The sequence below is a fragment of the Ischnura elegans genome, chromosome 2 (genome assembly GCF_921293095.1).
Source record: "Ischnura elegans chromosome 2, ioIscEleg1.1, whole genome shotgun sequence".
Taxonomy (NCBI): Eukaryota; Metazoa; Arthropoda; class Insecta; order Odonata; family Coenagrionidae; genus Ischnura; species Ischnura elegans.
The window spans coordinates 13,171,522-13,184,995 of record NC_060247.1 but is presented as its reverse complement, the minus strand read 5'-3'; the positions used below and the strand labels follow the sequence as shown (position 1 = coordinate 13,184,995).

The window sequence follows — 13,474 nt, the reverse complement described above, 5'->3', positions numbered from 1 at the left end:
GTATTTCTAAAACCAAATAATGTGTATATTATGAATACAGTAATGGTGGGTAACGAATCGCAATCAATGCCTTTCGTTTTCTTTGATGAAGGAAACTATCCTATTGAAAGAAATGAGGAAGTTAACGAGAAGAGGTGCGATACATTCTATTCTCCTTTCAGGATGAACACACAAAGAGAAAGTAAGCTCCAGGAGATGGAAAGAAAACCAAAATCGGAAATCCCCCATGACATGACCGAGTGGTCAATGACCGACCCTGGCAAATCCTGAAGGGTCGGCAACCCTTACACACACTCAGCTCATTCAGGGTTGCCAGTAGTGAAGGATTCTGTTTGAGGCCCATCCTATGCAAGCGCGCTGTAGGCGCACTTGGGAATTCAAACCAACAGCCAATAGGCTGCCAGCTTCACGTGGTCTTCGGTCTCGAAGTCCCTAACCAATTATACATGTATGGGGTGGGTGATAGTCGAACCGATTCCCATTTATCATGATTTTTGTTGTTTTACAATTGTCATGAAAATACGCATTTATGTCAAGCAAATATAGTCTTGAAATTCAGCGGTAATTCGTCATAGCCTAAAAAAGTTTTGTTCTGCTTTACAGCGCAAACAAATGATGCTCGAAGTACGATCCATTACAAGGTCGTTGCCGATTAAAAATTACACAGAGAAATAATTTATGCGATAGTCCAAATGTTAGTCAATCATCCATAATAATATGGTAAATATAGAAATATTTGATATATAACTAGCAGAATAGCACGTCTCGCAGGATATATATTTTATTAAATTACGTCTACCACAAATGATGATTGTTCACGGCCCTCGTTATCCCTATTGCAATGTTGCAATTTTAGTGAGAAATGGTGAAGTGGGAGTTTGCCCAGCAACTAGTATAGTAACATTAATAATTTTGCTACTTCGATCTTTCGATCCCCGATATTTGTTAGGTATGCATCAAAGCCCAGTAAGAAACTTCCTCGCAAATAATAGCAACCATTGAAATACGTAGCAGTGTTATGCGTGAATAATATACGGATAATCCGCTGTTAACATCTTCAAAGAAAAACAATCGTCAGTTTAATACGCTGCTGTAGAAACTAGGCTTTTTTGGCGAGAGGTGATTTCCCGCAAAAGGTATTGTCATTCCCCGCGTATCAGACAAAATCAGCGTAGAAGTGTAGAACTTACCAAAGTTTCTACGATATTTAAGAATACATATTATGTATCTGCTGATTTATCTAAGTTTCATCTCGTGGACGAGTTACAATTTATGATATGATCAGTTCTATCGGAATGTTTGCACTATCGCCTATTGTAATGCATAGGAGAAAGACCGGCGGTGTAAAGGAAATTCATTCTATTTCTGGTGTAAATAATTAATAATCCACTTGGAATGGTAAAGTAAGGGAAATTTATGTCGAAATAATAAGTAATACGAGGATTAATGCAGCCGTCTGCAGTACCTACGCGTAAATCCATCACAATGCTTAAGCGGCCACGTAGAGGCGGCTAAAGTATGTAAAGGTGCTTATTAATACAATTATGAGCATCCTATGAAGATAAAACTGCTTCATTTTGTCGACATATTCTTTCTGTACCAAGAGAGATAGGAAATCTGTATAACGTAGACCTCATGTCAGCTAAATCAACCACCATCTAAGGCTTTTACTGATTGGCAGACTGTTGATCATCTCTACATAAACCGAAAGAAAACACCTGATTAGAGGTTCTGTTTCATGTGTGGCAATTTGTGTTGTTCTCTCTCGAAACAAAAATTAAGGTTTTAACACTTGTTACGACCTTTATTATCATCTATTAAGGTAAATTTTAGCATTAAAAATGATTTTTTCTGATAAAATATACATTAAAATGATCTCTTAAAAGTAACTATCAATAATAGGAATAGCTATAACTGTCGTAACACAACATAATATTTTCATCAATGCATTTAATATTTTTTGGTGAAAATCTAAATCGTGACAGTTGCCAGCCATAGAAGTATAACATTGATGAAATTGAGCATTACACACATCTCCCTAGCAATGTTTTACGGAGATATTTTAATTCACTCGAAACTTTTACTGACAATTGCAGACAGAAACTCCATAAATGTGTATGGTTGAAGCAAGAGTTAAGCATACCTGCGACCAGTGTCCTATCCCACAGTCCTTCGTATCGCTCCGTCACCATGACTGAGGAGGTTGTTCCAACGGCCAAGAAGAATATTACACTGAAAGGGAGATTATTAAGGGTAATGGCATTTCGCTTAAAGAATGCGGCAAGTTTTAAAATTCTGCAGTGATTAATCGATTTTTGAAATTCTACAACGTGTTAAAATGTCATCGTGAAATTCAGCATCGTCGTCTTCAAATTTTAAGATTACACTCCCGAAAGCCAAAGAATGTATAATCAGTAAGTATACCTTTTTTATGTCATCAAGCTAAATGGAAAGAAGAAAATATTTCTTGTTTTTCGTACTCTCGAAAAAATGGAGTTTTTTTCCGGTAACTTAGTTTCATTAGACAATTAACTGAATCAAGAAATATCATTTTTAAGTTTTATTTAATTCAATGTGGCAGTGAAGTTTTTGTTCAGGTTTCTTTATTGATTCTAAAAATTTGTTGCGGATTTGCTCAGAACTGGAATCCATGATACATTCTAGGCCATTAAGTCTATGATTTTACTTTTTGGGGACTAGTCAAAATATTAGTTCAAGGTGAAGTACCATGGATCATAGTATTCGTTGCCGAAACAATTAGTGCCGATGGTCACATATCCAACTACAGATTTAGCCATCGTCAGATTTTTTGACGATAGTGCTTGAAAAAGCAAAAATAGCCTTCATTATTACCCAAAATAATGACGTGATGCTGATAATTCAATTAGAATTAGCATCCATTTTTTTTTCAGGGAACAAATATAAAGGTACCTGCTATCATTAAATTATTTTTTATAAGTCTGTGATGATTTTGTGTGTCTCACTAATCACCATTTATTTTTAAATATTTTGCATCAGTAGGGAGAGATTGGTACAGACATTTCAAAATATAGTGAAAATAGTTGGCTTGATGAAAAAAATTAAATTGATTATATATTACTGACTTAAATAATATCACCGCTGTGCAGATGATATTCGCCATGAGGAGAGCTTAATTCAGTATTTATATACTTACATGAGAATCGTGGGCGGAGCTGAAAATTCTTGGAAAGTTGAGTCTTCTTCTCCATAGATTGGGTGTTCAAACTGAAATCATAAAATTAATGAATCATTGAAAATCATACATGGAAAAGAGTTGAGGAAATGTTGATCAGCATTTTGGCAGAATTCACTCACCCTTATAGGAGTTTGTATTATCTTGCGGTTCATCTCACACGCTTCCATTAATTCTCCACTAAAGGTTACATACTCCTCCAGCAACTGTTTCTTGATCGTTGTCCCGATTTGACTGTCTGGGAGAAGATAAACAATGCCATAAGTCAACTCTGTATGTTTTCACCTTAATTAATATCAAACTGATGTTTTGCTTCTGACATGATATCTTATTATTGCACTTCTGAAAATTTCACCATATTATTGTCATGCAAGATGTTGAAAATTTGTTTCTTTTCTATCGGTATAATTATTTGAATTAACAATATACTTTATTTTCTGTTATTCAACAGCTGTAATAAATACTCAACAGCTGTAATTTCTCACTTAAATTTTAAAGTTGACGAATTGATGTTGTTGCCTGCAGTGCATATGGTTAAAACCTCACAGCATGCTCCTCACATGACCCTCATTTTTTATTGCATTCAAGAAAATAAGAGAATAACTGGCGCTTGTGTTGCTGCGCATCTTTAGGATTTTAATGCCGTTCCCGCACCAAAAAAATGGAGTCATTTCACAGGTATTTAGTGCACCTACTGTTTACGTACATTAATTTCAAAAATTACATGAGACAGTGTTTAAAATCAACAATTGACGATCAATGTCGCGCGCGAAAGCGCATGAATGAGCGTTTTTCTGTTGTGATTTTCTGGTACCTGTGAAGAGATTGAGTATTTATGTAAAAATCTGCGGTTTTGATTTTGATCATCTCTCTTTGCTTGATTAATTTCCTCGAACTATGATTAAATGCCTGTAGTGTAATCCAGGTGTAAACAAAAATGAAACTCATTCGTTTTTAGATGAATATTCCAAGTCTCACTTTGTCGGATAAAAAGCTGGTATTTTTTCGCTCTTCAATCACTCCTCAATAGATGAGAGTCTGGCGTTTCCGCAGAATTTTCCTTCTCTAAAAAAAATCAGGTCGGAGATAAGTTATTTCATACAGCGGGTGGGTTCATGATGGATAAAAAAGAATGCGGAAGGGAAAAGTCGCGCTGTGATACATTGAACTTTAGTTTTTTGGCAGGAAACTATCGCATTTTTCTGCGGTCGCAAAACTTTGGTCCTTATTTTTTTTCACTTCGAATTATAACGGCTGTGACTTGTAATTATTATAAATTTTTAATTTTCAAATTGGAAAATTTTCCGAAATTGTAAGAAGTAAAGAATTAAAGAATTACTCTTGTAAATTAGACAAGGGTTGCAAATCTAGCGGAATGTTCTGAAAAAAATATCTTATTTTAGTATGACATCGGTTCCTGCAAAAGTTCTCTCCTCACCGAGGTTGGCTTTCAATCGTCTGCCATGTTCAATTTCATAAATTTTCTAATAACTGTTTTTTAATATTTGAATTGCAGAGTGATTTTATGAACTAGGTTTTATCAAAAGTAAAGACATGGAGAACTATTTATAAGGCTAATGACCTATAGAAATAGTTATATCTATTAAATTATTTTAAGTTTTTTTTTCGACCAGCCAAATGTCACACTTGGTGAACAAAACTAAGCATTTCAGGAATCATTCTCTTTCATTGACGAGTCAAAGTATCACACAAAGAACGTGCGCATGAAACTGTATGAAGTGCTGGTGGTTGCTTTCGGGAATTGCTGCAAAGGTAACATTTTCTTACTTCTTATAGGTTTCGTGAACCCATTGTTGACCCGATTTTGAATTTTCACGGAAGGCGATAACCGTTGGTCATTAGATTGGGCCAGGAACCCTCTCCATATGCGGCTGAGGTTATATCCATCCTCCGTATTGAAGTTGTTTGGCCTTTTCGCTATCTCGACGGATTCACGTATAAGACGCGGATGATATTCTTCCGTCTTCGCCACTACCCGTGTAGCGTTAAACATTATTTTATGCCCAGGGCTGGATGCGTAATGTTCAGCGACCGCTGATGCGTCCCACTGATGTAGTTTCAACGCTCTTTCGTGCTCTTTAAGCCTTTGGGAGATAAAACGCTTGCTCTGTCCCACGTAGCTTCTGCCGCAGCAGTAGGGAACCTCATAGACTCCCATGGATTGATGGGGAGAAATGGCTATCCTTCGGTATGAAGTGCCGTAACCACTCTGGTGAATGTATTTTGAAGTGCAGAAATTTAGGCCTATACTACGTTGTAAGTTTTTGTTTACTATTTTAAAGTGGGGTGAGCAGTTAATGAAGATGGCTCCAGGAAGGTGGAAGGAAATATCAGTGCCACAACTTGTGTGCACTTTCAAGTTTCATTAATGAATCATATTCACCTATTTAAATAACTGTGTGGCCATATACTTAAATTAAAGCAAGGGAGGAAGTAATCTTCAATTTTGCGCTTTCGCCTTATCTTTATCTCATCACGTTGGATATCTGATGATACATTGGTCAAGATACCATAGTGCATTGTTCAAAATAAAAATAGTAGTCGAGCAGAAAAATTTGTCATCCCGTGATAATAGAGCGACATCAGGGCTTAATTAGGATTCAAAGCTAATAGCTGGGACCAATAACCGAAGGAAACAAAAAGGAGATTGTAACTATCCTTAGAAATGCGGAAGTGGAGTTGGAAAGGAGGAGCCTGCCGCAGTCATTCACTGCTCTTATTTCCATCAAATTAAAAAAAAAAGGATTTTGCGAAGTGCATCCGCCAACAAAGAGATTACTGCGCTAATACGCTATCTTATAAAACAAACTTTCCACGGTGTAATATTTCTAACCCTGCCGCGTGAACGGCGGTGAAATATACAAGAATTGCCATGAGAAAAAATTCCCCTGGACCGGGAATAGAACCACGGACCTTTGGCTTTCATTTCTGGTTCACGCGGCAGGGTTAGAAATATTACACATACCGCTTTGCGCGGCTTTAGCGCAGGTTTGAGGCTCTCAACCGGTTGTGGCTTTTTGGAAGTCCTTTCTCCCTCTCGTTGCCATCCTTGATGGACCGCGAGGGCCTAACACCTAGTACCATGAGCCTCGCTATAATTGCCATGGGAATTAAAGAACATGAATAGCGTAGTGGTCTGCGCAGTGGCCCGGAAAGCCAAAGGTTCGTGGTTCGATTCCCGGTCCAGGGGAAGTTTTTCTTATGGCAATTCTTGTATAACCTTCTACGGTTCGGTAAGTTTACTATCTCCCACCTCCAGAATGTGAATTACGGCCCCGCAACTATTGTTATAGATGGATAAAGAGGCCCCATAGATAACGGCCTCTCCAATTCGACACCAAACGATTTCCATCTCATCTTGGAAACGTCTTTGAGTTATTCGCTAAGACCATATGATAATGATATTGAGGAATCAACTCTTTTTGGAGGTACGTTGTAGGTCGAGAAAAAAATTCTCTTTGCCCCAAGGACTCTGCAGGCAAACAAAGGTCCTTCGGTGGCAGACAGACGAAATAATCGAAAGCTGAAGTAATCTTCGTTTGGCTTCAAGGTTCCTCCTCCTGCCCCCAACGCACTACAATGGTGGGCCCGCTGATGAAAGGAATGAGTTAGCTTTTTTCGGTTTTTTATTTGCGTTGTTCGGGCGGAAGAAAGGATTCGCGGCGCATTCTCTGGTTATATGTCGGCGCCGCCTCCCTCTGCTTTTTTTGTGCTCGTTATTGGGAGTCTGCGACGCATAAGCGAAAAGTGAGCGGAAGTCGTCTCTTGCCTCGAAGGATAGGGAGGATAACAGACTGGGTTATTTGGATACCAATTTACTTCACTTTAGAGGCATGGTAAAGTTTAATATGCCGGAATTAATGGGTGAAATATTAATTATTCCAGTTATTTAAACTTTGAAAATTTCCGGATAATTAAATCAATGATTCAATGAGCCAAACGAGGCGCCATTAGGAAAGAATCAATGTTTTTAAAAACAGCTGCGAACTGAAAGGCTGTTGGCTTATCCGGTAAATCATGTGAATAAAATCTTTTCGGATTTGGTTTTGGAATCGGCTGTATCTCGCCCAATAAAGACGTTTATTATTATTATTATTATATAGCCACAAAAGCAGGACCTTAATGCTGCAGCCAGCCAGCAGGTGGGGGTGTTGCTTTTGCCCTAAAATTCGCCTAAGTGCGAAAATTCCTCTCTGGAGAAAACTTTCGCCTTCGTCCGTACTCGAAACATTATCATTCCAATTATTTTTAGTGAATTATCCATCCAGGGTACACAGATGACTTAGCAGCTTAATTAGTTTTCAGCGTTAGAAACGAGTTGGGGTGATTATGATCTGAGTATCTGCATTAGGGAATGATTTAATGGGTATGGATTTAATTTTTATTATGCCACAAAATTAGTAATACGACGATGTGTGAGAGTCAAGCCCTATCAACGTGTTGAATGGCGTCATGGCTACATTTTATGATATTAAATGCACCACGAGTCAATATTTCCAATTTCAAAGGAAATTAAAGGAATCACCATATTGATGAATTTTTATGTTAGGTATCACAACCTGATCGTATTCTTTTAAGGAGCGGGAGGAGCATACTTTTGTTCCCTATTGGTTTGAAAAATGTGTGCAATCTATTGCTGAAACTAAGCCTAAAAATAATACGATGGTCATGCCTTGTGCTGCATTTGCAGTTTTCTTTGAATTGAAATCTATACGTCACGTTACCTGCCAGTTTTGATACAGTCTTGCTTATTTCAGTCCAAAATAGCTGCAGTGGAAGTTAACTTTCAGTCGTTGCCGGCAGACTGCAGTGCATTTCGTATTTAGTTATTTAGACTCGCTCATCCACTGCCGCAAAAACAGAAACACTAAAACATAAACGAAATAGGGTGGCAGGGCAATTGGCTGATGGTTTTGATTCGACTTCCATCTCTTTGTTATCGTGTTATCAATATTGTATTTTCCATTCTGTTGCCATTATGCGTACAATGCTCGGGCACCGATGACTTGGCTTTATTTGACCTAAGAGGATATAATGGAACTGTTTTCAGCTGCCATTGCGGTTTTTCGATCGTTTATAAGAAACATACTAATTAAGATATTGGTATCCAGCAGAAGGAAAGAAGTCAGGGCCAAAATTAAAATAAGGAAGCAAAAACTGGAAGATGTGAATGAATTCGGTTAATTGGGAAGTAGCAAGAAATAAATAAATCGGAAGAATCGCCCAGGCGAAGAGAGTATTCCACAAAAAGAAGGATCCACTCACAGCGGGAAACATAAGCGAAGAAGTAAGGAAGCAATCTATCAGAACTTACACGCTGAGTAATCTTTTATGCGAGAGTGAGATATGGTGAAAGACAAGACCGGAGAAGTCATAGGTAGAGGCCCTCGAAACGTGGTGCTACAGAAGACTGATGAGGTTCAAATGGATCGACAGAGTGAGCAATGATGAAGACCTAAGAAGAGTAGGAGAGAAGAGAAGCCTCATGGAAAACTTAATAAGAAGACGGGACAACGTTGTAGGCCACATCTTGAGACATGATGGCCTGATGAAGACAATCGTCTAGGGCAGGGGTCTCCAATTTACTGGGCCACGAGGGCCACACTCCAAGTTCCGAATCGCCCCGCGGGCCGGATAGGAAATTTGCCGATGACTGAAGTATTCGATACCAACGTCTACTGAAGAATCCGGTGGCGTATTTCTTATTTACGAACAGTTGAAGGCAACTTTGACGTGCAGTACATCGCTGCAATGCTCCTAGCGGCGTCTCACAGAGTTAAACGAGCGAGAATCGCGCGCTTCTTGGAACGAGTGCGCGGGCCGGATGAAAGCCCTTCGCGGGCCGTATTTTGGAGACCTCTGGTCTAGGGTCAAGAATGGAGAAGTAAGACCTCGCGTCAAATATATGGAGGAGATGATCAAGGATGTGTAAGAGTAGAAATGTGCAAAGAGCAGCTGATAGGAGAGAATTGCGTCAAACCAATCTTAGGATTGTCGAGCAGTGAGGAACAGTGTGAGGAACACAGTGTTTTGGGGCGAGGGGCTGGATGAGTCGGTGGCTGCTTACTGGACATGTCGAGGTGCACTCTCATGAATCCCATCTCGAGGAGGTCGGCGTCCGCGTCGAGCCCGTCCAGCCTCCGCCTGTGGATCGACTCGGTGAAGTTCTCCGGAATGACCAGCACTCCCCAGCTCTTCCCCCTGCGAACGCCCTCCAGCGCCTCCTCCTGATCCTCCATGTAATTCACCTGAGGATTTGAAGTAGTGAGTAAGCAATGCAAATATACCAACAAGTGAAGCACTTCAGTCGCTAGTCAGAAAAAACGACTTGCACCTTTTATTATGGTACTAAAAAGAGAATGCATACTGATTTTAAGCCAGTCATTCATCGTGACACTCTTGGTAATACAAAGAAAATTATACTCGGATCTTAGGAATAAAAATGTTGTAAGTTACAATAGAATGTCCGTTATATTTCTGGACCATATTGTATCACAATTATGGGATTTAATGAATTGCTATTCAATTATTAAAAATGAGGAAATTATTTAAATGGAGATAATGTTTGAAATGCAAAAGTGGAAAGTGATCATTATGTATCTATTGAAATCCATGCGGCATTGTGTTCGTAAAATATTTTAATTATATCTCATTTTTTCTGGAAACGCAAGTGACTTGACTCAAGTTTATTTAACCTGCGTTGGGTGAGGCCACGTGGCCCCATCTTCCTCCAACCCAGGGGCAGGGATAGAGCAAAAAATGTCTAATGACTGACTAAAATTAGCACATTCTCATATGCAAGGCAAGTTAGTTCTCCGGAAGAAATTAGTAATCATTCATTGAAATGAGTTTTTTTTGCGCAGAATTTAGCTTTATTTGGCGAACAAATGGTACAGAATAAATGAGAATATCAAATTGGATTCAAAAAGAGCAACCGTTAGGGCTAATAAGTTCAGTTTTTCATAGCAATCATACCCTCAAGTATTCTCTTTACATCACAACACAGGACGTTCGTTGGCTTCGTAGTTGAAAGGAGAAAAAGAGCTTAGGCTTACGCACTACCCCTAAATTAAACGCCGTTAAATGTCTTTTTCCTTGGTCCAGAGAATGAATAACCGCTAGAACTGACCCTTAATTACCCTCGCCATTTTCAGTCCGTGACATGAATGTATAATACTATTGTACCTGATAATCTTCAACTAGCATGAATTCGTTTTTAAATCGAATTTGAATTCCGCCGAAACATTCACGAGTTTGCAATTAAACACGTGTCGTAACCAGTAGTAACAGATTTTATCTGAAATTCTGAAGTTTAGGTCGATGTTTGCCGTTGTTAATCGAGGTTATTACTCGAGGCTGATACTGATGGCAGAGCTACAACACTGGATGAGTGCAAAATTGATTTGAAAACAGATGGAAATAAATCGAAGGATTAAATGGTTATTTATCAGAAAAATTGTAGGTAGCGCGTCCAAATGGTATTATCTCTGTCAGTATAAAAAATATTGTATAGTAAATCCTATAGTATTTCTAATTGTCAATCCTAGGGTGTAGCTTTCCCTTTTTAATTAGTTACTGTAACAAATACTCCGGAAAATAGTAAACTTCCACTGTAGGTACATTTTGTCTCTAGACGATTCTTTATGTTCATCATAGTTTCGAATCAATGATTTAATATAATTATTACTATGTGTCCTATATTATTATTATTTTATGATGATTATTTCAAAGCCCGATATACTTTTTGCGTACCAGAGGAGGTATCAGAGGAGAGGCGTAATTATATCGCAGTAGCATCTCTCTTCTCATTTAGGACCTTCATACAGTTCGCTTGTTGAATGCTAGTGCATTGAAATAAATACCTTAAAGGTATGTTACCCTGGTGTTTGATCTTTGGTAACGCTTGTTTGTAGATTAGTTATTTTTGATACTTATTTCATGTCATGTTTCATTAATCAATCAAGTTAATGTTTTTTTTAATGCACAACTCTTTCAATGCTCAATTCCTTCCTTGTATATATATGTGTGTATAAGTGAAGGACTTCGGATGAGGTGTTCTGCAATGTGTTTTCTGGCGTAATTATGATTTTAACGAATTGAATGGGAGACTGGGACGGTCATGGGTAGATGCGAGATCTCGAGATCACCTTGAAGTATTTGCTGTTGGACAGCTGCTGTGCGTATCTGCAGCCGACGTAAGGGTCGTCACACATCATCGGCTCGACGGTGGAGCAGTTCTCAGTGAAGTACGGCGTCTCTCTGTTGATGATGGTGAAAGGCAGTTGCTTCGGATCGGCGCCTATCGCCAGGAAGAACACGACGATTTGGATGAGCGGGAACAAAAAGTTGAAGGCCAAGGAGCTGCACAAGGAGAAGAAACAATGAATTGGATGGATGAGGCAGATACTTTGTGGAGATCCATTATGAGATATGAAGTGAAACACTTTGCACTTTTCACATAAAAATTTATTGAACTACAGTCGACATGTTTCGTTGCACGGCTGCATTATCAAGACTTTTTTCGAGTCTTGTTATCGAGTCTTGATAATGCTGCCGTGCAGCGAAACATATCGGCTTTAGTTAAATTTTTATGTGGAAAGTGCAAAGTGTTTCACTTCATATCCCGAGAAGAAACAATGTCATAACATCAACGTCTTCCCATATCTGCCCGTCGGAAAATGAACAAATAAGCATCATCAAATCGTTGAATCCAAGTTTTCGACGGTTGTAAAAACTACTTCATATTTATGAGTTTGACCGTTTACGTTTTATCAGAAATACTGGGTTGAAGTAGAGTTAATTGACTGAAATGAGACGTCTGAAAAGATCACATGCACAATGCAGGTAAAAATATTGGAAAATAAAATTCATCATACCGGCCTTTCGACCAGATTCGCAATTTAATTGCCTTTCGAAAAGAGCCGAAAGAATCTCTTCCACGTTTATGATGTCACTAATCAGTATCGAATTTTTTTCCCATTCATTCGTGCCGTAGAAATTCTCTGATAGCTCCAATCGTAATTGATTTAAATTACTGGGAAGATTACTATTTTTGATAGTTATTTCACTTGATTTTTCATAAACGAATCTTGTCAATAAAGGTGTGTTACCTACAATCAATTTATAGTTTTATCAATAATGTCAATATTAGGCAAATCAATAATACTCATAGAGATGGATAGGTAATGGATGTCACAGTGTGTCACACTGTCATGTAGGGGAGAGTATTGTGCCACGGAACACTTTTTCAACTTTTTTATATAAATCACAATATATATAATGGAGATTCAGTCTAAAAGTAGAAATTCAATCCATCTGGATTACTTCACATAAGTTTTCAGTTTTATACTTATACGTTTACTATTAATGGATCTAATAAGAACTTCCAAAATTGCTTGCAATTGTTATTTGGTACATCACGTTCATGCACCTCGGAACATTACCTATTGTACCAAGGAACACAAGTTAGAATGGAGGAAACAGCAACGAAACTCGTGGAAAATGAAATCAATTATAATTATGTTTATCAAATTTTAAAGTGAATTTAAATATTACATTATAAAAATTAATCTAGTTGGCTAAAACTCAATTTTAAAACATAACTCCTTTCAAGGACAAGAACAGATAGCTTCCGTTGAAGGGGCCGATTATTAACATATGGTGGCATAAAGTCGTCGTCTGTGAATACACCACGATCCAGAGGCAAATTTTCAGGAGTCTTAAATCCATTGATAATGTATTTGATTGTATATTTAACGGATATCTCATATGAAAACATGTTTCTAGGTACATCATGTTCTTGTGTCCCTTGGTGCAAGAGGTAGCCATTTTGAATTTCGGCTGATTTTTCAGGTTAATATTGCATTATATGTCAATTTCACCTTTGCTACGATAACCACTTCTGGTGTGATAGATTTTAGGTAAAACAGGTCGATATGCATCTAAAAATATTTACTTTTCAGCGTCAAAAACTTCAAAATAGCGCCTTCTTTGTGAATATAACCCAAATGGACTCATGCACCTATGCTACTCTCTAGCGCATCTTTCACGTAATAGCTCTCTTTAAAGCCCTTCGAAGTCGAATAGCACTTGCTGATAGTTCCTAGTGTTCCGATGTGCCCTAGGTACACCACCTACTCAATATTTACAGATGCGCAAGTAGAGTTTATCGATGAAAATTTTGTTCATAATACCTCCAATAATTTTTAACATGTCGCCTGTATAGCAATTATAACTAAG

The 13,474-nt window shown here is 38.1% G+C and overlaps 1 protein-coding gene across 2 annotated transcripts in view; it reads right to left on the bottom strand.

The window, feature by feature from the left end:
- The window catches only part of LOC124153399 (ABC transporter G family member 23-like), a 109,891-nt gene that overhangs the window by 4,732 nt on the left and 91,685 nt on the right, over positions 1–13,474 (bottom strand). For both annotated transcript variants that reach the window (XM_046526526.1, XM_046526528.1), the window contains exons 10-14: positions 11,383–11,596; positions 9,303–9,483; positions 3,337–3,452; positions 3,176–3,246; positions 2,144–2,232 (exon numbers count right to left, since the gene is read on the bottom strand). In XM_046526526.1, the coding sequence (XP_046382482.1) occupies positions 2,144–2,232; positions 3,176–3,246; positions 3,337–3,452; positions 9,303–9,483; positions 11,383–11,596 (671 nt within the window). The remainder of the gene's footprint in view (positions 1–2,143; positions 2,233–3,175; positions 3,247–3,336; positions 3,453–9,302; positions 9,484–11,382; positions 11,597–13,474) is intronic.